We start from the raw sequence: 26,293 nt of genomic DNA, 5'->3' as shown, positions 1-26,293 counted from the left end.
AGGACGCTGAAAGCTAAGAGACGCTCGCCCCGGAGTGCCAGAAACCCTCTAAGCTGCTTTAAAAGCATTGCATTAAGTGGCTCATTGCTTTTATTAAACAGTGCGGGAAAATAATTTCTATTGAATGGCTGATTGAAATGGCAGGTTTTTACACAAGGCAATTCTTTAACAATGGAGAAACAACCTGGTAGTGGGTGAGGAGTGGGACTGATGTTCAGCAGAGGAATTAAACAATGTAGAGAAGCCCATTGAAGCAGGGTGGTCGGGAGGAGGCGGGTAAGTGCTGTTGTACCTGTTGAATAATTAGGGCACGCTTTTTGAGGATTTATTATTTTGTAGAGAAATGACCCTGTTGTTAACAATGCAGCAAAACCCTCTATAAGACTACACACACAGAAAATAGTACTCCACTGACTGCTGGAAATAAAGGCTTTAGCATGTAACTGGCTACCACAGCCTCATTTATAGGAACCAAGGATCCCTGAGTGAGGTCAGCCTCAGTCTAGCCAGCTATCTGCATCTAAAATACTCCCTCGCCTAGCCCCCCCCGAGGCCCTCTGCTCCCAAAGGATGCAAACATTCCTATTTATTAATTTCCTCCGTCACAAACTGTGACAAGAATCCCTCATTTAGTCGGTTCCGCCTGAGCTCGCGCAGTTGGAGAAAACCCAAGTGACGTTTGGAGGCTCGTGAAATGTGCAATGAGCAGTTATTTGCCAACTGTATGCTGGTCCGCCGGGCTTCACAGTTTAGTTAGTGTCACTGATGTGAGACTTGAGACAAACACAGAGACTTACATTCAATTTTTAGTGATAAAAATAACCCGACTGTTCTTCTGGGGACAGTGCAGACCAGTGGGTTCTTTAAGTCTGGCTGCAATGGGCTTCACTGGAAGTGTGACGCATATAGTGGAGGCAGGAGTTACTCACCTCTCTGTTTAACCCACCGACTGTGAAAGCACCCCGTCTAATGGTCACTACTGCAGGATACGACCCTCCCATCCTGAAAACCCAGGTCTCTATCCTGTATGTTTCCTAGATGTTTTTTACGGGCTATAGTAGACACTAGAACTAAATGTAAACAGCAAACATCTGACTCTGAGTTTGTGCTAGATAATGTAATATTTTTTATACGAGACTATTGGCTGGGTAAGGGAGTGAAGTCGATAGGAAGAAGAGTCTCTATGCTGTAGGTCCTCGTTATATGAAAGGTCCAATTGCCTCATTCTGTAGCAATTGTTCCACATTTGGACTGAATCTGAGTCAGACAGGACTTTCTGCTTCCTGCTGCCCACACAGCATGTGGTTATAGTGACTTTGCTGAAAGGAGTTTTAATTGGAGTACTCACCTGTGTTTCTTACTCCCGTCATGTTAGACTGTGGCTTGTTTAGAGAAGAGTTTTCACACATTTTGCAATCTCGGATCCCATCAGCTATGGTCTGACGATGATATAGCCTCTGGGGACGACAGTGAACAGTCAGGCGTGTAGGCAGCGGTTAGCGATGAACAACTTCCTGTCAAGACTTCATTTTCCACGCGCTGCGTTGTTTACAGAAAAAGATTTACTTGTTATTAACGGGTCTTACCTTTGCCAAAATTACAACATCATGATGCAGATTAGTAAAAAGTCCAAATGAAGCTTTGTCAGGTCTGTCCTCAAGAGGAGAAGTACTTTTAAAATGCTCGTTTGTTGAACGGAGGTCGGATCGATCATTTCTGATGCATTTGAGGGAGTCGGGAAATCTGAACGCTGAACGATCAAGGGAATTTATCTCAAGTTGAATTTTAGATCTACAACATATTGTTAGTTGAACTTACATGTAGATAATACTCTAAATCATCATCATATGGACGCTGAGGGGAGCCGGGATGTCATTACGGAGCATCACGTTCCGCCTGCTTTTGCTCTTCACACAGACTGCTTTTCCTGCATACGTCGCAGCCTGCTGATACATGATTGGTCAAGCTGTCTACAAGCGTAGTACAAAAGGAAACCAGAACAATTGGCATCCTAAATGAAGCCTAAACTCTTAAGTCCCTACCTACAGAGTCTACAGATTTCTTAACGACTGCTCTGGCCACGCTCTGATTGGCTCAGTCTTTTCAGTCCTCTGTTGGCTCTAGTTTACCTTCATCAGTGGCTGATTTTACACATTTATAGCAGTATGTAATATTTGGCTAGATGTCTGTTTTGTCAGTCTATCTGTAATGCTTTTTGATGTGTATGTTTGTGTTCAACTGGCCCTTTTCTGGACGTCAGTCTTGTTTTTAATCGCAACAGACAGCGTACTGTAAGGCAACACAGCCGTCCATTCTTCTCTCGAGTCAGCTTTGTTTTTCCTGTCTCGATAGCTCTATACAGAAAATCACACAGAACATTGTTAAGTCTTTAGATGCGGTGAGAAAATGTAATTCATGGTGACCTGGCTTGTTATTCCACCCCCTTGTGCTTCATGTTTTCCCTGTTCCAGTTGGTGCATATCTTTGAAATGTATTTGACAGAGGTCTGGTGTGTGGGCACAGTTTGTATGCCAACTTTATGTAAAGCAGATCAACATTTACACACAGACAAACGGTTAGTTGAAAGGTCTTTATAACCTTTTTTTAATTGCTTTTGTTCATTTGAAAATAATGCATGTATACATCACAGACGATCAGCTTAAACATGAAGCTGGAGGGAGGTCACAGTGAGCATCACATCCACTTCCACATCCTTTTTGTCCGAGATGCATTATTGTCTTATAGTAATGCAGTACCAACTACATTAAAATGCAACAATGATATTAACTTTGACAGTAATTAAAGGAGACGTGTTGTTTAATATGATTGATCACCAAATTAAACCAGTTATCAAGTCTCTTAAAACTGTTTATTATACCCTACAGAATACATGCAAATCAATGGCTGCCTAGAAAGTGGGTTAAAATGAAATCTAATAAAAGCCTGCTGTTAAAAAAAAAGTATCATAAAGCAAACATACTGTCCTGCTTCTCACCGTCTCCCTTTATTTCTGCACTCTGGAATGTATCAGATGTTTGACAAAACTGTTATCTTGAAATAGTTACAGGAAATAAGCTGAAAGTCTTTCAGTGTCCCGCTCACTGACACTTTGACAGGACACACGGGAGTTGACTGGCAGATTTCTGCTCTCACAGGGCTCAAACCTTTGACACTTCAGTTATGAGACTGTCTGCGTAATCGTTCGACCACTTATCCGTTCACCTCTCTCTTACATCTTCAGGAATGCGGAGCTCATATGCCAGTCAGGACTTAAGGTCAGCCATGTCGCCGGACCGCCACATTGCACCAATCTACGAGGATCGGACGTTCCAGGGCCCGCTGTACCGCAGCCCCAGCCACAACCAGCAGGGCACCCTCTACAGGAGCGCCTCAGGTTGGTCCCACAGTGTTTATATTGTAAAAGCCTGCAGGCAAGTTGGTAAACTAATGTTAAAGCAATGACATCTACAAAGGACAGGACCCCAATATAACACCTTGGCAAAAAGACACGATGTGATTGGACAAAAAAAATAAATTATAATTGTACATCCCTAATGCCATTCGTGCAGCCCTGATTAGCATGTACTGTTTAAGTATTGCTGTTGCACCTGTGATTGATTGGAGATCAGTCCAGGATGTACCCCGCCTTTCGCCCCATAGACAGCTGGGATAGGCTCCAGCCCCCCGCGACCCTGAACAGGATAACCGGTATAGATGATGGCTGGATGGATGGATGGATGTTTCACCTAGCTAGCTTAAATGAGTAAAAAACTATGATATTGAAGGGGAATTTGAGAGAACTTATTGTTTAAAGACCCCCTCCAGTGAAAACCCGTGTTTAACCTTGCAAACATCTCATCATGTGGTGTTGTTCATATGCTACAAGACATATCAGGGACAAGATAAGCAGTCATCTCCATGGCTGGGCCTGTCTGCTTTTAAACTGCAGTGCACCAAGGACAGGCCGAACAACACGTTTTCAGATTGGCAGGTTTGAGACGTCACAAACCTAAGGAGCCAATCCCGTTAATGGACGGTGCAACGCTTTGCATATCATTATGTGCAACCTATGGCAACCACTTCGGTGATGCGCGAGCCAGCTGTAACCGTCATCGTAATTTTTGCAAACTCACTACTGACTACTAACGTTAAAGTTGCTCCTACTAATTACTACATTTCACGCTAAATAAGTTTCAACAAGTTGCCACTAAACGATGGCAGGGACGGTTGGAAATTTGCATAGTGGGCGGGGACTATGCAGATTCAGGAATTTTTAATGAGGGAGAAGGAGGAGATGGCTTGGGAGGTAATTAAAAGTATTTTGCAGAAAAAAACATATCAGACACAATTTATTGTTTCAAGCAGAGAATTTTATAAGTCTTAATACAGCTGGTCTTTAATCCCCTTAAAAAAGTAATAGTTATTGGTCATCATTCCCTCCCTCCTGCTTTGTGTGTCACCCTGCAACATATTTGTCAATATTAAAGTGGTGCAAAAAAAGGTAGAAATCAGAACTCTAGCTAACACGAATGCACAGTGTTTTGTGTAACAGATCAGACTTCAAGTTGTCTCCAAACCTACCACATATTCCATTCTGTTTTCTTATTTCCCCTCACCCCGTGCTGTCTCTGTATCTTCATGCAGTGGAGTCATGCAGGTCGAGATGAGCAGTATTTCTTCTCTCATAACATATTCATTTCACTTCTGAACAGAGCACTTTGTTCCCTTTGTCCTAAAATCTCTCAAAGTGTTTTCCACTTAATCTCGACTTGACTCATGGAGAACACCATTTCTTTGTCCGTCTGCCCTTTCGCGCTGTGCTATGTCTTTCTCTCTTCTTCTTCTTCTTCTTCTTCTTTCTCTTTCTCAGTCCCCCTCTCTCTTTACCTTTCCTCCACTGCCAGGCTGCAAAAGGGGTGAGACATGAGTTAATAGGCAGGTACTGATATGTCATCCTGCCACAAAGGAGTCCATTACCTGAGTGTCACGCTGAGAATGAGAAAAAGGCTGGAGAGGCCAGGGGACAGCTTGGTTACCCACATCCACAGCTCGCTCACTTGCAGCTCTGCTAATGTTAGCATTCTCGTCTCATTATCCCCTGGCGCCTCTGATACACCTATGCTTAGTTTGCACAGATACACACACTTTATTCAGCTTTCTACTTGGCACACTGGAGATCTGCTTGGTGTTTTAAAGAAGCCCCTGTCTATAATATGTTCATGCCTGCTATATAGAGAAAGGTAAGTGGTTCGGTGTCTTTATAAAAGGTGATTCATATGAAAAATCCAATTTGCTTGAAGATCTTTCTTTCATGTCCTAAAGCGACCAGCTTTCCATGATTTCTTTGGTCTCCTGGAAGCCTTCACTGTACTTTTTCTTGCAAGAGGGAGCACGATTTTTCTGCTAAGTAGAAATATCCTCGACAGATCTTTGGCTGAAAAGACGAGGAATGCAATCCAAAGAGTTCTAGTAAAATTGTAAAGCTGCATCATGTTGTTTATAATTTGCGTTCCAGTGTCTTTGGCTCTGCTGTGCTGCATATTTGGGAGATAACCATATTGCAGGATGGTGCTGCTGCCCGACATAGAAGTGCACTGGTGTGAGAAATTGTGTTTTTGGATCAGCCCAACAAGTTGACGTATTGCTTTCTGGGAGGAGGGAGTATTTTTTCGGGCATGCACATGCTCAGTCCCGTTGGAAGTCTGATAGAGATCTGACCAGCGCAGCAGTCACACTGCCACACATCACGTGGCTCTGGTGAGAAGGAGCTTGTTTATGCAGTCTTGTGTTTGTGACCCATTGTGTTAAAGAAACTGGGTCATAATATCACTTGGAGCGATTGAAAAGAAGGAAAGATGACTGAAGAGAGATGCTGTGAGGCAGATTATTTGACCTTGCCAGGACGGATGACTTCTCTGCATGTTTTTGATGCTTCCGCTTTGCTAGTGTGTCTCCTACTGTTTTTGGAGCGGGTCATGCTTTACCGTTTCCCCTCTGCTGTGTTTGGCAAAGTTAGCCTCAGAATGCAGTGGCACAAAGGAGCAAGAAGGCGGTGAGGGAAGGATTTGTGGGATCATCGAGCAGGTTGAGTCCTCCTCTCTCTCTTTGAAAAGCAGCAGGATCCCTCTGGTTTAACACAAGTCTTGTAAAAACAAAACAAGCAAGCAAACAGCCCCTTGAAGAAGAAGACGTCTGCTTTGTGGAACCGTGGGAGCTGCGTTTTATCCTCGTCATTAATTGGTTCCAGCTTTCAAAATTCGCTGAGTCTGTTGGAACAGCCGCTTGTTTGTATTTTCAGCTTGATTTAAAGTTGTATGCTACCGCTGTGCAAAGCTCAGAAATGAGCTGAAAAGGTCTGAAAGCTGCTAATCTCCACCAGCACAGCTTTGTCTGCTTGCATGTTTTTTTCTGTTAAAACTTTGTGTCTGAAGTTTTGTTTTTTTGGCCCTCAGGTGTGGGAAGTCTCCAGCGGTCAGCCAGCCAGCGCAGTGCCATGATCTACCAAAGAAACAACTACGCTCTTAACACAGCAGCCACCTACGCTGATCCGTATCGCTCGGCACAATACCGGCCCTCTGATCCCAACTACGCTCGGCAGCCTGTTGTTATGGATGACGGTGCCACCCGCTCGCCCTCCATAGACAGCATTCAGAAAGATCCCAGGTAAGATCTGCTCGCATTTTGGTGTAACATCGTCCTTCTAAATGGTTAGTAACCGGCGTAGTGTAGCGAGGGACTACTTATGCTTACAAGGCATCCCTGTTCTGCTGGGTCAACACGGGTGTCCCCTTACTATTCAAACATGGAGCCCCCCGGCTAGTCGCATGCAGCTCTAGCCTTTAAGCTGGCTTTACTATGCCTGGCCTCTTAACAATAGATTCTCACATACACTGGGAGTGCTGCGTCTGCTCTTGTCGTACAGCCATGTGTTAGTATAGAGCGCGGGTTGAACTGGGCCGTAAACCCCTGACCTTGCACATTGGGAGCTTTATTTTACACCCATGTATGTTGTTGTAGTCCAACTACTTGAAGTGAGTGCACCCATGGGACCGCCATGGCCCTGTTCCGTTCAGGAAGTGCATAGGAGAAAAAATTTCCCCAAGAATATTTGACAGGATTTCCGTCTTGGGAAATCTACCAGTGTATTTTTCAGCTCCGGCTGTTTGTGCTGTGATATAATTAAAATGCTGTTTTACAAGCCTCGGGTCTTGCTGCACGTAATCACACTGAGACAGGCGAAAGCATATCTGCATCACAAACACCAGTAATCTCATCGTGTCACATAGTCTCTGATTTATGTGTGTAGCTGCAATTTTTTTTTTTTTTTAATCAAATAGAAGGCACGTTATATTTCTACAAATCTTCAGAGTTTAAAAAGAAGTTGCGTGGTATATTTGAAGAGCAGAAAGAGACGATGCATACCTCCCTTTTTTCTTTAATGTTCTTCATACAGTAAAGCATTAATCAAAGTGTGACCAGAGTTTATTGTTGAAGAACTGGATGTAAATGTAACTTCCTGTTCACCCCAAGGAGCTGAAGTATTCATACTGCGGAGGGGAAACTCTGTCCCTGCCTGTGTCGTCATGCTGATACCTTTCCTACCCTCATCCCTTGTATTCTAGGGAGTTTGCGTGGCGCGACCCAGAGCTGACGGAGGTGATCCACATGCTGCAGCACCACTTCCCCTCAGTGCAGGCAAACGCAGCCGCCTACCTGCAGCACCTGTGCTACGGCGATAATCGAATTAAAGCTGAGGTAAGTCTGTCCCCCTGATCACACACTGTGTCTTATTAGAATAATAATACTTATCACACATTATGCACACAAAACATTTGTGCGTTTATCAGTGCCATTTGTGTCCCACTCAAAAGGAAACCTCTTTTTCTTTTACAACGTGGTTTTCATTGTTGAAGCTCTCGCCAGCAACTCTTATGCATATGATTGCAGTGACTCACCAAAGTATTTGCTGGAGCCTTGGAACAGGGCATAACATGCTAAAAATAGGCCCAATCCTGCAACAAGCAAGATTAGCCAGAAGATTAGACAGATTAGCTGAGACTTAATTGTTAAAAAAATTGAGTTAGGCAATATGCTGATAAAAATCTTTTCCTTCTCAGAACAACTGTGAGCATGCGCAACTGTAGCAAGTATGGAAGATCAAGTTTGAACCAGAATGGTGATCTGTGGACGAAGGCCGGACTACTACTTGCTTTTAACTACTTGTTCCCTGCTTCTGTTTGGAGCGTCGGCTCACGCCCTCAAAAATTAACGCTACAAGTACGCGAAATGCAGTATGAACGGTAGGGGCAGTGTGGAGGCAGAGGGAATGTGACGGGGTCAACACAGCAGCAGGGATAACGGCAGAAAGGTTTGAAGACAATCTGTACGATGTGTCATGTCAGAATGAACTCAATAGTCACCTCCTCGAGTGTCGCCATGCCTGTTGTTTACATCCCGCACATACGGCAGTTGCATACAGCCTGAGCTCTCTGGTATCCTCCAGTAACACGCATTACCACACCATTACACCATTACGTTCGTGACGCAGCTGGTTGTGTACGCGAACGCAAGGTTAGAAAGCAAGTACATCTCCGGCCTAAGATGGATGTTTACTACAGACACACATCAATTTTCATTTGATGTTTAAACATTGTCCTAAACAACAAACTCTAAAATTGATTAGCTGTACCGTTGCTCTACCAGTTTACCTGTGTGTCTTTAAATGAGATGAACAAACACGTATCTCCCTTAGGTGATACCTTATATTTTTCTCATGGCCAATCTGCAAAGCTTAAATAAATTCCACTAAAGCTGTGGTTTCTGTTTGGTTATAATTAGCTAATTTTAGCATGCTATCATGCTTCACCAAGGTGCGTTTGTCTTGAGCTCTCAGGATACTTTCACTGTGCTCACTCGTGCATAACTCACTAAGAAGAATGCCCACAGGTACCCGATAAAAGTCTGTGGCGCCATCCTTTTCTCCTTTCTTCAAACCTTAAAGGTCAACCTTATACTTTCTCAGCGTAACACATTTTGATAAAGGAAGTTTTGATAGGAAGGCACAGATGGTGGAATAAGACATCAGATATGAAAGATGTTTTTTTCCTGCTGCCATGTGAAGACGATTAATTACAAGAAGCTTATTATGATTTAATTAATGTTATTTTTTTCCAGGTATAAATGTAAATGTAGTCTTTCAAACTATCTTGTCATATAGACTTTCTTTTTATAGGTTAGTAACTCTTTCCCAAAATAACTCCAATATATGGAAATGAATCTGGTATGAATAAATCCTCATATCTCCATAGGTGTGTCGAATAGGAGGAATTAAACATCTGGTGGACCTGCTAGATAACAAGGTCCTAGAGGTCCAGAAGAACTCTTGTGGAGCCCTGAGGAACCTTGTTTATGGCAAAGCTATGGACGACAACAAGACCGCTGTGAAGAACGCAGGAGGGATCCCAGCTCTGCTCCGCCTGCTGAGGAAGACTGTAGATGCAGAAGTGCGGGAGCTTGTCACAGGTGAGTCAATCATATATTTTATCATATGTTTGTCATATATTTTATTTATGGATTTTATCAACTGTGAAATGCACTCGGAGCGTGATAGTTTTCCCTCTGGAGCAACTTTTTCTCCATGTCAGCTTAAAGGGTGATGATATGTCATTGTTAAGTTGTCTGATGTTTGGATGTCTAGTTTTGGTGACATTGTTATCCTGCACCTTGCTTGTTTAATATTTGTATCTATTTTAAAATTCGAGGTGATTTGTTGTGAGGTTAGAGCAGGACAGGAACATTGTGCAGAAGATGCTGAATTATTTACCTGACAAACCTGAGGCTGTTTCAGGAGAGTTAGACAGTTACTGCACCGTGTTATTTCTGCTTCTCCTGACAGTTGATGTGGTCTGCTAATGTAGCTCCTGGTAATCTGGTGCTGCATGTCATGTCACAATGTTGTCCTAGAGGTGAAGTGTGATAAAGATTCTTTAACTGAACAGTCTGTTCCCCTGGTCTATCCTAAGATTGTGATTGTTGTGGTAAATGTGTCATAGTTTGGCAGGCACTTTAAACGTTTCATCAGTAGCAGTAATAGCAATTATGCAAATGCCTTTTCAAAGCCAATGTATCAATAGTGTCTGCGTAATGTCTTTAATTAAAGACATTCATAGCTTTCTCACTAGTCAAAATGGTGTTCCTTGATATCAACAATTAATTTGTAGAGTTAATGACAGATATTTGTAACCTAAAGCTGGTCAACCTAAAGCTGGTGTCTGTAGTTTGTGACGTAATTTACTTTTAAATCATGCTCATGATCTAATTTTGACTATTTGTAGTTTAAATTATTGATATCTAAAATATCAATTCTTACAAGTTACAAGGTTAAAGGTATAATAAGTAGGATTTTCCTAGAAAAATAAATTATAGACTTTTACAAATATAATATAATATAAATCATCACTTATGGGCCTCTATACATGTGTGTTGGTGAGTGTGTGTGTGCAGACCCTTGTGAGACCCTTTCCCTCTGCATCTATTCTGTTGTTTTGCTTTGCACAGGACGTTTTCAGGAGGGGCGCTTTTGTGGTTCCTTTAGCCAATCACAGCGTATAGGTGAGTGTAGGAGGGGTTCAAATTAGCAGCTGGGCCCCATTCAGACCGGCGAACATGGTGAAAGAGCGATGCGGAGTTGGCCTTCTTTCTGTTGGACAGGTAGTTGCCTCAAACAGGGTAGGACAAGCTCACCGGCTGTTAGCATTGCTAGCGCAACGGTAACCGTCATGCTGTCGGTGTTAGCTCTGCGGGGTGGCCGTGTTCTCGCGTGAGAGTGAGGTTCTGGTGAAGAAGAGCCCAGGAGGGGCTGCCCTGTTTGTTGACAAAATGATGAATGGAATTCTTTTTCTAAAACACTTGTAACAATTATATTTGAGAGATCTACATTTACTTTTAGAACTTGTCAGAATTGAATTTAAGATATCCAAAAATGTATTTTCATCAGACAAAATAATGTTTGTAGATCTCTTCAATGACCTAACTACATGTCAGAATTCATCTGGTGTTTTGGGCTAAACATTCAAAATGGTTGATATGTTGGACATATTGGACATGTTATTATTGATAACTGAAAAAGAAATTACATTTCCACTAGTCATAATACTTTTTCAGATGATGAAATTAAATTGTAGATATCTGTAATCGTTATTCTGAATAAGGAATTTCTGATGTCAAGGATTAAGTTATGATTATTCCTTATTAAGTTATTAAGATATGATATGAAAATGTATCTGTAACATGTCAAATTACAGATAACTTTAATGAACATTTAAAGTAGGCAAATATGATATTTTGACATGCTCGCTGATTTAATGTTCAAAGGGCTTGCCATAATCACAGAGGCTTTTCCTTAAGTTGCTGCTACTGCTGTCACAGCTGGTTATAATACATGAAAAGAGATTAAACCATATTTCCATCACATTCATTTTATTTATTACTCAGGCTGCGGAGCTTTAGCCGCTTCTCCGTCTGGAAACAACTGTCTCTGACAGTCTGCTTGTCAGTCTCCTCCTCTCTGCGTTGCACAGCGCGCGGCTCAGCTGTATTTGTATGTCGTCTAAGCTCTGCAAACATGGTTTAAATCCGTGTTGTTTAGGCTCAGGGTGGAGCACTACAGAAATAAGCAAGCCAAGACATTTGGCTCCCAGGTGGCTGAGTCAGCTGTTTGCGCTTGAGTACAGCCCCCGCTGTAACATAGTCTCATGTTACAGTCCAGCGGTCCCTCAAGGAATACAATACAGAGTACAACACACAACACACTGTAGCAGCTCTAAATTGTCCGGGAGAAGTCTGTTTCCCTATTTCTATGAAATGTTTAATTTGCCCAAAATATACCATAGGGGAAAATACATTTTTATAGGAGCACACAAGCATGCGGCCTCTCCTCACACTGCCGGAGGTAATGCCTGAAAACGACAGAACTTCTTTCTGTCCTTCATTCAGATTTAAAAGGTTGTACAGACATGTGTTGCCCAGTCCGAATAAGCCCCTTAAATGTGAGCTCTGTTTAAGTTTCCCTCTTTCATCTTCCAGCCTGCTGTGGCTAATTGTTAGTGCAGGCCCCAGGATAAGGAGCAATTAGAAAAGGTCAGCAGAGCACCATCACCTCCAGTTAATTACAGCTGATGAGAACAATCCGCATAAAGAGCCTTCAGCTGAATGACAAGGGCATCCCACACTAGAGCTGTAAGTGGAGCAGACTGAGATCATTCACTCACCAGCAGCTTCCATCTACTTAAAACAGCTTTGAAAAGCAGCATCAATGTTGTCGAGGCCAGTGAGGAAGCCAGCCAGGTGTTTGAACTACAAGAAGCTTTTCGGGCGCCCATTGTGTCCGTGGCTCCGTCTCGACTCCTCTGGGAGGTCCAGGTGTCACCTGTGCCTTATTGGAACTCATTTGAAGAACAGGCGGTCCACAGCTCAGGGTCAGAGGTCATGTTGTGGGGACACACAAAGCTTTCAGCTCCCTTACCTGCCTGGTCTCCAAGCAGCTGTTGTCGTTATTGCTCTGTCCTCAAACAGCCCCTCAGATCAAAAGGCCAAACGCACAGCACTGCCATTAGCTCCAATACCAGGGACGTCTGAAACTGGAGCTTGCATGCACACAAACAAACACTCACACACACACACACACACACACACACAAACGTAATGTTTTGTTACCCTTTGTTAGATATCATCAGTCTCCTTATCTTTGCATTCCTTTGGCAAGCTCAGCCTTCATAATCATGATTTCATTGTGTTTGAGCTTTCAAGAGTCTGTTTGATGCCCGTAGTGCACGACTGGATCTAAAGATAACTCTCTGATTCTTGTTACATAAAAATAGTCAGTCATTTAGCAGTTGTGGTTGGCATACATTTACACCTCATCTATACTCCATCTGTTGACACATCTCTGGATCTTTTGTGCAATGAACTTAACAAACCGCTCGTAGCCTCTTGCATAGAATATAGAGCCTGAGCCAGATCTCTATCAGCATTTTCCTGTAATGTCATCAGTAACTATTGTACTTAACTGTACTGTGAATTTACTTAAATGTTGGTTCTTTTTCTCAGGAACCAATGACTGTATATAAAGATGGATGATGCGTCTCCATCTCCTTAAATTGTGCAAAATTGAAGCCAAAATACCCCCAGAGGTGCTGGTGACAGTTTTTTAGCCACTCCCGCTAACCAAAACGCACACTTAACTTATCAAAAAAACAACAAAGATCCCGCACGTCGGAGTATTTAACAGCAGAACAGCTTTTTTGTGTTGGTCTGAAGCAGACGTTCACAGATATGGAAACTTCGATGACTGTTGTGATTGTTTTAGTTACATCTCCTCTCGCCGTTCCTCTTCTACTCTGCTGCAGCAGGAGCCGTATTTGTCAACAGAGCTGTCAATCATACTTTTTACAGCATCATCAAATAACTAATTAAAGCTAAACTTGTCAGAAAAATGAAGAAGAAGAACTAACTAACAGAAACCATGTTTGAGAAACATTTATTTGGCGTCTATTTTGATTTTATAGTTTGACTCATGTCCCATCTGTTAACATGGAGGAGGCGGGCTTTATATGACCTGTACTGCAGCCAGTCAGCAGGGGGCGATAGAGATGTTTTGGCTTCACTTTTAGGGAGCTGTCATGTCGTCCGTCTTTTTATACAGTCTACTGTGGTTAAAACTGACAAACTACTCCAGCGAGTGTACCTGTATTTGCACACATTACTGTACCTGATGACTTTCAAGAACATGCCAAATTCAACTACATTTAGACTCGACTGCACCTTAACAAAATGTCCTGCAGACGTTTAAACAAAACAAGGAAATACAAGACAAAATGCTGAATGATTAAACATAAAACTGTCCATGTTGCTTTCTCTTTTTATTTTGCACATTTCTTCATTAAACCACATATTGTTGGATCGGCACCATGAAAAACACAAACAGTTATTTGGAAGCATGTGACTCTGAAATATGTATTACTCTTTCTCTGTCAGCTTGCAAACTAACGCTAGTTTGAAAAAGTTAAACTACTTCCCCTTAATGATTAACAGAGGCACACATAGACCCAGTTGCCGAGTGCTGGCATCGATTGCTGTGTTTGTTTTGCTGGAGAACAAAGACTAAGGAGGTTAAAACCTCTTTGATGAAATGGAAAATGAGAAACCAAATTTGTTCCCGAAATAAATCCAGTTACAGCTGTGAGCAACAATGAATGACTCTCGCTGCAAGAGGGAGAAAATTAGAAACGCCCACTAACCTCGAAAGTACACGCCGAGATGTGCGTCTGAGTCGATGCAGCTTTGACAACTTTCCAGTGCAACTCCTGAAAACTGAAAGGTTAATAAACTGGGCGGTTTTTCGAATGATCAGCAGCTTCTTATCGCAGATTGAAATAAATGCCAACCCAGTTACAGTCGACGACACACTGACCTGTTATTTGAGAGACTGTCAAAGGAGCAGTCTGACATTTTGGGAAATTAACTAACAAAAGATCAGCTTAATCTGTGTGTATCTAGTAGAGAGATAATTACGGGTTGTCATTAGCCTCGGTTATCACAAATACTACAAACTGTTAGCTTTGTGTCTAATAAGACAGCTTTGATATAATAGCCTATACTGAAAAAAACACCACTTTGTCTATGGGCTTTTGTGCTGCGAAGAGTCGCACAAAACCTAGAGTGTATTTGAGTCACTGTAATTATTACAACATGAGTTTTGCTGATATTATTTTCTACAAATGTCATCCAAATATTTTTAGCGTGTTGCACTATTTAATGCCAGACAGCTAGGGGCCCGATGTGTTATTATAACAAAAGTGTGATCGAATTATCGCTGCAGGGCCGAGTTAGAGAGAAAAACCTGGACAAAAAACCTGTTTTGGAATGGATGCAGGTCTCACAGCTCAATTTGACCATAGGGTAGATGGTATTAAGTCTCTCACACAGACATAAGAATTACTCTGTCACCCCATGCTGTCTCCTAAAGAGCTCTCTCATACCCCCAGTCCTGCCTGCCTCTTTACAAAGTATCCAATTATAGTGAAAATACCAAAAAACAGCCACTGACATACACCTGCACTATATTCTGCACCTTTGCAAGAGGTAATACCTCCTCATCTGTTACAATACGACCGCTTAAACAGATTTACAATGGCAGGAAAATGGTAGCTAAATAAGTGAGAGGGTATAAATGGTAAATGGACTGCACTTATGTAGAGCCTTTCTTCATCTGCCGACCACTCAAGGCGCTCAAGTCACATTCACCCTTTCACACACATTCATATGCTAATCAAGCGCCATGCAAGGCCACTAATCAGCTAGTCATTCACCCATATTCATACGTCTATTCCTGCAGGAGCAATTTGGGGTTCAGTATCTTGCCCGAGGAGATTTCAACATGTAGCCAGGAGGAGCTGGTGATCGACCCATTGGGGGGGCAGCCCACTCCATCTCTGAGCCACGGTTGCAATCAGCACTGTGAAGTGTTTTGGTTCGGGCCAGCCTGTCGTGCAGCGCTTTGCAGAGGGAAAAGAGGAAGGAAAACCTGGCATAAAAGGGTCTTAACATTTATTTTATACATGCACGCTAGTAAACGGTTGCAGATGACGCCAACAGTGCCCAATCTCACCCAGTATTCAGTTCAGTTAGGAGCCCCTCCCTCGCCTTGTTCTCTCTGGAGTTTAGCTGTGGATAGACTATTGGCCCCAGTGTCACAACAGTGTTAACACCGGGTCAGTGTTTCAAAGCCAGACCAGGTCACCTGAGAACATGTCAGTGAGCAGAAAACACAGCTTGGGACTCACGCGTGCACATACACACACACACGGGTCTGCTCCATCTTTCTGACAGGTATGACTTATGGGTGTTGCTGCTGTTGTTGCACCCCTGACAGCGTTGTCAGTCACACCTCGGTGAATCTGCCTGTTGACTTCTCCAGCATGCCATAGCTTCCATAAGAGCATCCTGAAATCCTGCAGGGAATATTCATCTCTACAAATTGACGGGGTAAGGGGGGATACGGTGTGGAAGAACTTGTCAAAGAGAGGGAGTGCAGTGTGGAGGTAAAAGGACAAGGATGGTTGGTCAGCAGGCGTGAGGACTTGTGTGTGTTTTCGCTGCTGCAGTAAACCACTTCAGGGTCCTCTCGTGCCTCCTGTGAGAAAAGCAAACTATGGCTTGCACAAGGAGCAGAGCAAAAGGATGTGACTGAAATGAATCCCATTGCCTGAGCAGAGAAGAGCCCACCTGATGCCAAGGTTTCTGCATACAGCCCCACATGCGCCGCTGGCAAACTCTGATAAGGAGCACGTGCCGCATGGTAACTTTTTCGAGCCGAGCATCACTTGATTCTCAGCTTTTTCTTTGTGTTTTCTCAAAAATAAAGTGAAATGATGAAAGTTCACTTAAGGATTTGAATAAGCTTTTAAAGCCCTTTGATGTAGTTTTAATAAGGATAATGGAAAATGGAACGGCTGTTGATTATATGACTGGCAGAGATGCTGCTTGGCAGGCGCATATCCATTTACATAGCTTCTTTCCAGCAGTGTGTCTGAAATGGGCTCCTGGGCCATATTAAAGACTCTTATCGCCTCTGTCTGTTCAATTAGAGAGAGAGGGGAAACGGAGTGCTGAGAGGAAATAAACAGTGAGGTCAGCTTCCACTGTTGTGGTCTTGTATAAAAAGTGCTGATACGAATACACAGTACTAAGTATAATAGCAACGCCTGCTCAGTTTGTTGCATTGTTTTCTGCATTTACACACTAAGGTTAGAAGCTGCAGAGCAAAAACAAACATGCTTACAGTCAGAAAAAATCCCATGTGGACCTTTAGGACATGCATTCTGTACATGCACTTGTAGTTGTTACATTTAGCCCTAAATCTTTACAGTAGATCCAGCTGGTGCAGCATTAGCCTCCTCAGTGGGTGCTGGTGCCCAGCAGAAGTCAGCCTTCACTATAAGCCTAGCAGCTAGAGGCATCTAATTAGGAGAACATGCTACATGCTGGCTAATCCTTGACAGATGCAGCATCAAAGGCTGCCCAGACTCCGCATGATTATCATTGCTTACCAAAAGTATATTTGAATTGAGTGAAATGATGGCATAATTTCTAAAGCTGTTACATTATTTATGTTTCATTTCAAATGACTGAGCCCGTGCCATATGGATCTCCTCCTCCGTCCTCCTTCTGTTTTTTTCATTCAAGCTAATAATCTTTGCCCAGAGGATATTCTTCCTGGATGAAATTCGATGTGAATGTCTGATGCCTTGATGCTGGAGCTTTTGATTCTTGTGAGAAAGGAGTTTTTTCACTGTGTGTGTGCCTGTCTCCTCTTGTTTGTTTGTGTATATATTCGTGGACCCCTCCACACACACACTCCGAGCTATTAAAAGCCAGAGTTGTCGGTGTCTCCGGCGCTTTGCCCTAACTGCACACGACAGCTGACGCGACTGGAGGTTTGCATGTCTTTTTCTTAAATTCTTGTGTTTGCGTGCCGGTGTCTCCGCAGGGGTTCTGTGGAACCTGTCGTCATGTGACGCCGTCAAGATGACAATCATCCGGGACGCCTTAACGACTCTGACCAACACTGTGATCATCCCTCACTCCGGATGGAGCAGCTCCACGTTCGACGACGACCACAAGCTGAAGTTCCACTCGTCCCTGGTGCTGAGGAACACCACGGGCTGTCTGAGGTAAACCACCTGATGAACACACTGGGCACCAGCACACCCGTGTGGACAAGCGACGCCATTACACGAGCTCATACTAAGACTAAAGGAAATTGAAACTATCAGAAATTTCACAAAAAACTTTAAATCAGTGAGTATTAAAGTATCAGAGTAGTGTTTTGTCATAGATAAAAGTTATATAGAGTCTGGGAATTGTGTATATTTTCTTTAAAAGCTAGGATTTGGATCTGGATCCATTGTCATCTCATAAACCATTACAGTCAATGATGTAATATTTCCAGCTTCTCCCCTGGGGACTCGTCCTTTGAAGACATTCTGCTGCATGTAGAGTTCAGCCTTTAATTGGTGACAGCCATTTAAGTGTGTGTGTGTGTGTGTGTGTGTGTGTGTGTGTGTCTGTGGCTCTTTGCCAAGTGCGTGCATAGATATAGTTGTGTGTGTGTGTGTGTGTGTGTGTGTGTGTGTGTGTGTGTGTGTGAGCACACTTAGTTAGTCGCTTATTTACTCAGAAAAGTGCTATAATGACTTGAGTCAGACCACACACACACTTCATGCATTATGGATGGTGTCTGAGGACGGCAAAACCCACATCAAACACTCATATGGGACGCAAAAAGCACACACACATATGCTCATTTGGTTGTTCAGCAAAGCTACAAATCAAAGGACTAATTTATTTGTGTGTGTGTTTATGTGTGTGTGTGTTTTCAGGAACCTGAGTTCAGCTGGTGAGGAGGCCAGAAAACAGATGCGCACTTGTGAAGGTCTGGTTGACTCACTTCTCTACGTCATCAAAGCCTGTGTAAACACCTCTGACTTCGACAGCAAGGTACCAAGACACCCACCCACTCACATAAACACACACATATACAAACACACACACACAGCCAGGAGGACGAGAACATGCCGCCACATGATAAGAGACTTCTATTTAACCCTGTTTGAATTATTTTATTGCCTGTGTCTAAACGACTCTCAGCAGCAGCTATCTGATGTAATTTGTTGCGCTGAGAACAGTAGATACGATTGCCTTTCATTGACCTGGTTTACAGTATGGTAACATTTTTCAGTGGAGGTAGAAACAAGATCTCAGATCTCTCAGATACGCAGCTTTGCGGTGTAAAACACAGAAAGTCAAGTGGCTCATCTGTAACGTGGATATCTTGTCCCTCGGGAACCGGGCATCTTAAATTTGTCAAACTTATATGCTCATTGACATTCTGTGAGGCAAAGCCTGTAGAGAACTCAAACAGCGTGGAATATAATCCATTTGCTGTGGTGCAGATATTCTTTCTAACTGGAGACCCTTGGGTTCCATAACTAATTGATTTGTAACACAGCGAATAGCAGGCCTGTGTGCCGCACACCGGCTGTAGATACTGTAGCGTGCCGCACAGAGTTTATTGTGTTGTAGCTTTCTGTCATGGTGATTTACACAGCCGCTGCTATAACTACCTACCCGAACCCCCCTGTCTCCTCCCCCCCCGCCCTGGCACCAGATTGTGGAGAACTGTATTTGCACTCTGAGAAACCTGTCATATCGCCTGGAGCTGGAGATACCGCCATCGCGACTGACAGGGGGGCAGGAGCTGGACGGCTTACTGGGCAGCGAGTCGCCCAGTAAGGAGGTGGATTCCAGCTGCTGGGGCAGGAAGAAGAAGAAGAAAAAAAAGAGCTTGCAGGAAGACACAGTGAGTCTCAAAGCAGTGTTCAAAGCAGCAACAAGTTGGTATTGTTTTAAATTGAATCATGTCTTAACACTAAATTCTGTTGTGTGTTCAGTGGGACGGTGTAGGACCCATCCCCGGCTTCTCCAAGTCTCCCAAAGGGGCAGAGATGCTATGGCACCCCGCCGTGGTGAAGCCTTATCTGACACTGCTGGCTGAGAGCTCAAACCCTGCCACCCTGGAGGGCGCCGCCGGGTCCCTTCAGAACCTGTCAGCCGGCAACTGGAAGGTACAATATCAGCTTTTGTGCATCCATGCACACAAACAAATCCACACATTCTCCTTAGTTTTTATATGCGCTGTTAAATGTGATATCCTCAGAGACAAGGCATCTATTCAACTGGTTAAAAAAGGATTTAACAGCTCACCTCCTCTGCGTCAGCCAGAGCTGATGTCACTTTTACACATGGAATCACAAATGCCAAAATGCATACCCCAAAGCAATCTGGGTTTTTTTTCCCTGTGTACCTACCTGACCCCTTTTGAAGGTTTAATGCCTTTTGTGTGTGCAGTTTGCAGCGTACATTCGTGCAGCAGTGCGTAAGGAGAAGGGATTGCCCATCCTAGTGGAGCTGCTGCGGATGGATAACGACAGGGTGGTGTGTTCGGTTGCCACCGCACTGAGGAACATGGCACTGGATGTGAGGAACAAGGAGCTCATAGGTGAGGAGTCAAACTGTCTGGGCTGGAAAGATGATGCACGAATATGACGACTCGTAAATCTATTCTTACAGATTTAGCTTGGCTACATGCACAAATACAGCTAAATTATTAACATATATATTCATGTACAATACAAATACTAAATCTAACTTCTGAGTGAGGAAGTATAAATGATTTATAAGGAGTTATATCCTCTGAAAATTGGTACAAAATGTCTCTCAATTGGCAATGCAAGACATGCATTATTGTGCACATTTGTTCATATAATAATATGATGTTAATTACATCCCAAACACTTTCAAGCTTTAAATAACATACCTACTGACAGCATAGACATGTTAAACTGTGTGTTTTCATGTTAAATGCAGAAACGGAACCAGGGCATTTTAACAACCGCTTATTATCTTTCATTTCATCTTCCTCCAACCCCGCTTTGTTCCACGCAACAGTCTCATTTAATGAAAACCATGTTTTTATGTGCTCTCTCTGTGGAATTAATGAGGAGTTACAGTTCCAGCAATGCAGGGGTGATGCCTGTAAGCAGATGGGGGAGGAGTTGCAGTGTTGGTCTAAGGTGCTTTGGTTGTGTGTGAGAGAGAGAGAGGGGGAGAGGGAGTTTGTGCAGTATGTATTCAAGTCCTTCAGCTCTGCCGAAGGAGAGATAGGGGAAGCAATCCTTTTTTTTTTAACATGCACACACGCCGGCGTCCTTGCATTGATAACACAATGTCATTCAGGAACTGCCCACCCTGCTGCAGACTCAAGCAAAATTAACATACCATTCATGATATAGTAAAAACGTAGTTAAGATCCCTGTGGCCTACATCCACTTGACATTAGGTAACTTGCAAAATAAATGCACGAATTAAGAGATAATTTATGTAGTTATGACAACTTCCCCCTTTTCTGTCTCTCTGAGCTTCTGCTCATAAACCTGCCATACAGTATGTCAGAGTGTTTGCTTCACGTCTCACTTTCCCCTCCTCCCTCTCAGGGAAGTATGCGATGAGGGACCTGGTCAATCGCCTCCCCGGGGGGAACACCACCCTGCTGTCGGACGAGACGGTGGCGGCCATCTGTTGCACCCTGCACGAGGTCACCAGCAAAAACATGGAGAACGCTAAGGCCCTGGCCGACACGGGCGGCATCGAGAAGCTGGTCAACATCACCAAGGGCAGAGGAGACAGGTGTGTTACAGCAGCATGTATTTGTCCCAACGCTTTTTCTAGTGAGGGGGGTACAGTACGCACACTCGCATACACTGGTCATCTGCTATATGTGTTGGCTTGTAGCTGGGCTGTACACACTGTATTGACACACGCACACTCACACCATTAAGCACACACACAGGAGCAAATATTTAAAGGCTTGCAGAAGGGGAAGCCATCGCCACAGGGAAGGTGGTTTGTGTGCATTGAGGTTTTATGTCCCTGTGGAATGATGGAGCAGCTATTTCCAGCCTGCTATATATTCAGAAATGTTCCAGGATAAAAGACACCGAGGACACTCTCTACATTCAATTATACTGCCCTGTAATATTTGCTGTGAAATTTGAAATGAGGTTAAAAAGATTCTGGAAAAATATGTTTTTTTTTTCTGTTTTCCAGGTACTCCATGAAGGTGGTTAAAGCAGCTGCTCAGGTGCTGAACACGTTGTGGCAGTACCGGGATCTGCGTACCATCTATAAAAAAGTAAGGACATTTAGTCGGATGCATTTTGTCAATACAAAATAAATAGATTAAAGAGTCAGTTCGCTCATTTTCAACCTCAGGCCTATCATGCTATTATGGGGAGCTAATGCCATTATGGCAGGAAAAAAATACAATTTCGCTCTGTGCCTTTTGGAGGAGGCTATCCGCTTCACCATCGGGCCCTGGAAAACCTCGGCTAGATGGCGCTTTTTACGGAGGACTCACATACCAAGCATGCACAGTATTGCAGCTATTAGGCCAGGGAGCTTGCTAAACTACACTTCCTCAATCTAGGACTCCCGCCTCCGATCCACCGGTATCTTCTCCTGCAGCGAAATCTGTAGTATTTCACTCCAGCGTCTCTCGCTGGGCCGTTCCTTTCAGAGGGGGGGGAGACGCAATGCACGCTGGGTGTTGTAGGAATGCAGAATGGGCAAAACCACAAGCTGTTTGTACAACTTTCTCCACAGCTATGGCGCCAATTTCAAATATTATTGCTTCTATTGATTAGAGAGAACACCAGCTTTGACTGACAGTGGCTTTTTCCAGGGGCGAATTGCTCCTTTAATGATTAACTGTAGGGAAAACTAATTATTTGCTGAATGCGCCTTGCTGTCAGGAAACACTTTAACTTGAATTTTCCTAACCGTTGAACTTCTATATTCCCTATCCCTTTAATGCGGACCATACGGAAAAGGAATTTGTCCAATATTCCCTCCAACCATAGCGAAACACCACACATAACTTTAACAACACCCACCACTGTTCCAGTCACTCAAACCACTTCTTTCCCTCTCTGTTTGTCCTCGCAGGATGGATGGAACCAAAACCATTTCCTCACTCCTGTGTCAACACTTGAACGGGACCGGTTCAAGTCCCAACCCACCCTCCCCACCAGCACCATTCAGATGTCCCCAGTCAACCACCCTGGTAGGCTCCAGTGTGCTGCGGCCTGATGAAAATAGACACCGCCAGTGAAACAGGAAAACCTCTGGAATGTCATGTTTAAAGTGTGTTTTTTTCTTTGCTCTCTCTTCACAGCTGCCAGTGCCACGTCGTCTCCTGCCATGCTGGGCATCAAAGAGCATAGAGACACTATCAGAGATTATCAGAGAGCACAGTCAACTATGCAATTTTATAATTACCAAGGGGACAACAGCATACATAAAAACCAGTATACAGGTACGCAAACTATTTTAGAAGTCTTTCCAATCTTCTTCAAACAGTTTCTAGTGTTTGTTCCAGACTGTAATCACAGGCTCCCCTCCAGTCCTCTCCGTGCAGGGCATTATCTGTTTTATCCCTCATAACGCTCCGAGCAGATTCCAGGGTTTGTCTCGTGTCCATGCCAAGACAGTCCTCTCTTATCGTCCCCGCCAAAGCCTGCCAGCACTCAGACAGTCGCTCGGTTTAATTCAGAGAGCTGTTTTTTGTGATGGACTCGGTCTAGGCCAGCCAGTGGTGATGCGGCTGGGTCTACAATGGTGCTATTGTTTCCCGGCCCAAGTCACAGCACGCAGACAGGAGGGGCAGCGAGTGGGTACGCAGACATACTACAAGCAGACGAGAGCTCTTGCCAGGCTGCGTTGGTTGGAGGAAGTAGAGGGGGGGGCAGAGTAAACAAAATGAGCTGCAGCTTCTAAAGTCCATATATTACATAGAGAAAATGAAATTGAGTTCCTGCAGGAGGACAAAGTGCCAGCAAACAATACCAGTCCCACGGGCTATGTAAACAACATACCAGCAGTGGCCAACTCCATTATTTGGTGTTTTTCTCTCCCCGGCACATCACAGAACTTCTTGATCCTGCTTTCTAAATACAGACAATCGCCCTACGGCGACGTGCAGACATTCTCACTGATATGAAATGAAGTGTTCTTCGCCTCAAGTCCCACTATTTTATTTTAACTTTTTTCAGGGTCTGGAAAGCCTTCTCCATATTACTACTCGTCCCCCACGAGAGAGGAGCCCCGAAGAACACAGGTGAATAAAATCATTCTGCTTAAAATTTGATTTTGCTTCACACGCTCAGCACTTTTCTCCGCTCTTGGTGTTCATAAATGCTGGATGAGGTTTGAATGGATCATAAACAACAGCTACAGAAACCCAAAGATATTCACTTTAGAATGATTTTAAAGCCAGAAAAGCTTTCTCATCATTTATTTTTTGATGACTCGTTTATTGTTTCAGCCTTCTTTCCTTCATTGTTCAGGCTCAGGAAGCAGATCCTACCCTTAAAAAACCAAAGCTTTCCTCCAGTAAATGTTTGACAGTTTTGGTACACGGCTCCTGTTTGATTTCACTCCTCCGCTCTGTATAAACCTGGCGGGGACAAGCGGCTCTTCCACCCCACTTGACTAATACAAAGAGACTGACACGTATTCCACTGTGGATAAATGGCGACGCTGGGAAAGACCCAGCACATCAGCTATTGTCTGAGCCAGAGTAGATGTGACTGCTGGGATTGGGATGGTCTGGGCGCGTCTCAGGAAACTGTCACTGTGGGACACGTCCATGTGTGCCCATTCAGATAATGGGCACAGTGAGACGGAGACAGCAGGGGAGGAGACATAAAGAGAGTTCCCTTGTGTCCTTCATCCACTCACATTCAGACCAGTTAATGTGTGAGGACATTTATTTTAAACACACAATTCTATCCATCTTCTGGATTTCTACCATTTACCTTAAAGCAGCTTTCGGCTGAGTAATTGCCCGCAGGGTTGTTGGCAAGAAGTGATTGATTAAAGAACTGTGACAATCCTCCAGCCAGACAAGGAGGCATTTTGCTGAAACTATTGAGGTGTTAGAATGTAAGGACATTTAATAAACATGAAGTGGAAGATGAAGGTATTTTTCATGATTTATTGTGGTGGAAGAAGCAGGATACGTACATGACAATACAGGAAAGCTAGCTTAGCTTTCTTGCTAAAAGTACAAAAAAAACAGACACAGGAAACTTACTGTGTTTGGGAAAAAGATAGTATTGCACAAAATGTCCTGTCTCTTTGCTAAGCTTAGCTAAGCTAACCTGCTGCTGGCAGTGGCCTTGTATTTGTTAGACAGACACGAGAGTGGTGACAATCTTCTTATTTAACTCTGTATATGGGGAGTCTGCTCTACTAACTGAATTAGACCCGTGCCCCTTGCAGCGCCTTTGATGTTAACACATTTGTTTCGGCCTTTTGCAGCACGTTATTTTTCATGTTCAGTGGGTTTCCCTGGTTGCATTTCCTTCAGACTTTTGTGTTTCTGAATTTGCAGCCTGTTTCTTCTAATGGAAAGTGTTTGGGCCATGGCAACGCAAGTATTTTCCTAGTGTGTAGTGAAGTAGAACTACTACTAGCATTAAATGAAACTAGACAGGTGCAAGTATCTTGAAACCTAAGTAGTATTTAGTTACCTTGCTAATGAGCTGTAGGTGGGTAGCTGGGTGCCTGTGGCTCTGTAGTGTGAGTGAAGACTGAATCTTCCATCCATCCATTATCTATTACGCTTATCCTGTTCAGGATCTTGGGGGGGCTGGAGCCAATCCCAGCTGTCATTAGGTGAAAGTACACCATGGACTGATCGCCAGTCAATCAAATGACTGACACATAGAAACAGACAACATTTCAAGCTCACATTTACACCTATGGGCAATTAAGAGTCACCAATGAACCTAACGAGCATGTCTTTGAACTGTGGGAGGAAGGCGGAGTACCTCACATGCACAAGGAGAACATGCAAACTCCAAGCACCCCTATGTCTGAACCAGTATTCAAACCAGAAACCTTCTAGCTATGAGGCTATAGCGTTAGCCACTGCACCACCGTGTTTGAATGTTATTGATCTCATATTAATAACATAAGCATGTACTTGGTGAAAAAAACAAACATAAATGTTATTAAAAACTGAATTTGATTTCTAGCTTGACTTAATTTCACATGGTTTGTAACTCCAATGAATCCAGTGAAAATCAGTTCCTCACAGCCTCCCTGTCTCTCTTCCCTGCAGCCTATGTATTATACAGAGGACCCGAGTAGGAGGAACTACGATACGTACAGGATGTACCTGCAGCATCCCCACGGCTACGATGACCCCTACTTGGAGGAGGTCATCACCTACCCGCCCACAGTGGACTACAGCTCCACGCCTCACGGACTGAAATCCACCACCAACTATGTGGACTTTTACGCTAGCACACGGAGGCCTTCCTACAGGGCGGAGCAGTACCCCGGCTCGCCCGACTCCTGGGTATAGAGCTCCTGTGTCACGATCAAAAAGACCCTTTCTTCATCTCGGGGGGGGGGGGGGGGGGGGGGGGAGTGTGTGTGAGGAGGTGGGCGTCTTCACCGCGCAGCAGAGGCGAGGAGGAGGAGCCGGGGAGGACACAAGCAACTGACAAACTTTTTCATGAACTTGGCTTTATAAGTGTGTTTGTTTTAAAGTGAATGTGCGATGATGGAGGGGAGTTCAACAGAGCGATAACAGAAGGAAAGATGG

The 26,293-nt window shown here is 43.8% G+C and overlaps 1 protein-coding gene across 2 annotated transcripts in view; it reads left to right on the top strand.

Annotated features, from left to right (window-relative positions):
• Positions 1 to 26,083, top strand: part of LOC138592146 (plakophilin-4-like) — a 79,019-nt gene extending 52,936 nt beyond the window's left edge. For both annotated transcript variants that reach the window (XM_069662806.1, XM_069662805.1), the window contains 15 exons: positions 3,242 to 3,394; positions 6,453 to 6,663; positions 7,623 to 7,755; positions 9,309 to 9,522; positions 17,549 to 17,732; positions 18,441 to 18,558; positions 19,229 to 19,420; positions 19,512 to 19,685; positions 19,969 to 20,119; positions 21,114 to 21,306; positions 21,727 to 21,811; positions 22,624 to 22,741; positions 22,853 to 22,993; positions 23,730 to 23,794; positions 25,805 to 26,083. In XM_069662806.1, coding sequence (XP_069518907.1) covers positions 3,242 to 3,394; positions 6,453 to 6,663; positions 7,623 to 7,755; positions 9,309 to 9,522; positions 17,549 to 17,732; positions 18,441 to 18,558; positions 19,229 to 19,420; positions 19,512 to 19,685; positions 19,969 to 20,119; positions 21,114 to 21,306; positions 21,727 to 21,811; positions 22,624 to 22,741; positions 22,853 to 22,993; positions 23,730 to 23,794; positions 25,805 to 26,050 — 2,378 coding nt within the window. In that variant the 3' untranslated portion in view covers positions 26,051 to 26,083. The remainder of the gene's footprint in view (positions 1 to 3,241; positions 3,395 to 6,452; positions 6,664 to 7,622; positions 7,756 to 9,308; positions 9,523 to 17,548; positions 17,733 to 18,440; positions 18,559 to 19,228; positions 19,421 to 19,511; positions 19,686 to 19,968; positions 20,120 to 21,113; positions 21,307 to 21,726; positions 21,812 to 22,623; positions 22,742 to 22,852; positions 22,994 to 23,729; positions 23,795 to 25,804) is intronic.
• Positions 26,084 to 26,293: the final 210 nt, after the last annotated feature.

This window comes from Semicossyphus pulcher, unplaced genomic scaffold, assembly GCF_022749685.1.
Source record: "Semicossyphus pulcher isolate SPU_LCO1_2020_fin unplaced genomic scaffold, fSemPul1.0.p SCAF_15, whole genome shotgun sequence".
NCBI lineage: Eukaryota > Metazoa > Chordata > Actinopteri > Labriformes > Labridae > Semicossyphus > Semicossyphus pulcher.
The sequence above is the reverse complement of the archived record's forward strand: the minus strand, read 5'-3'. Positions and strand labels throughout refer to the sequence as shown.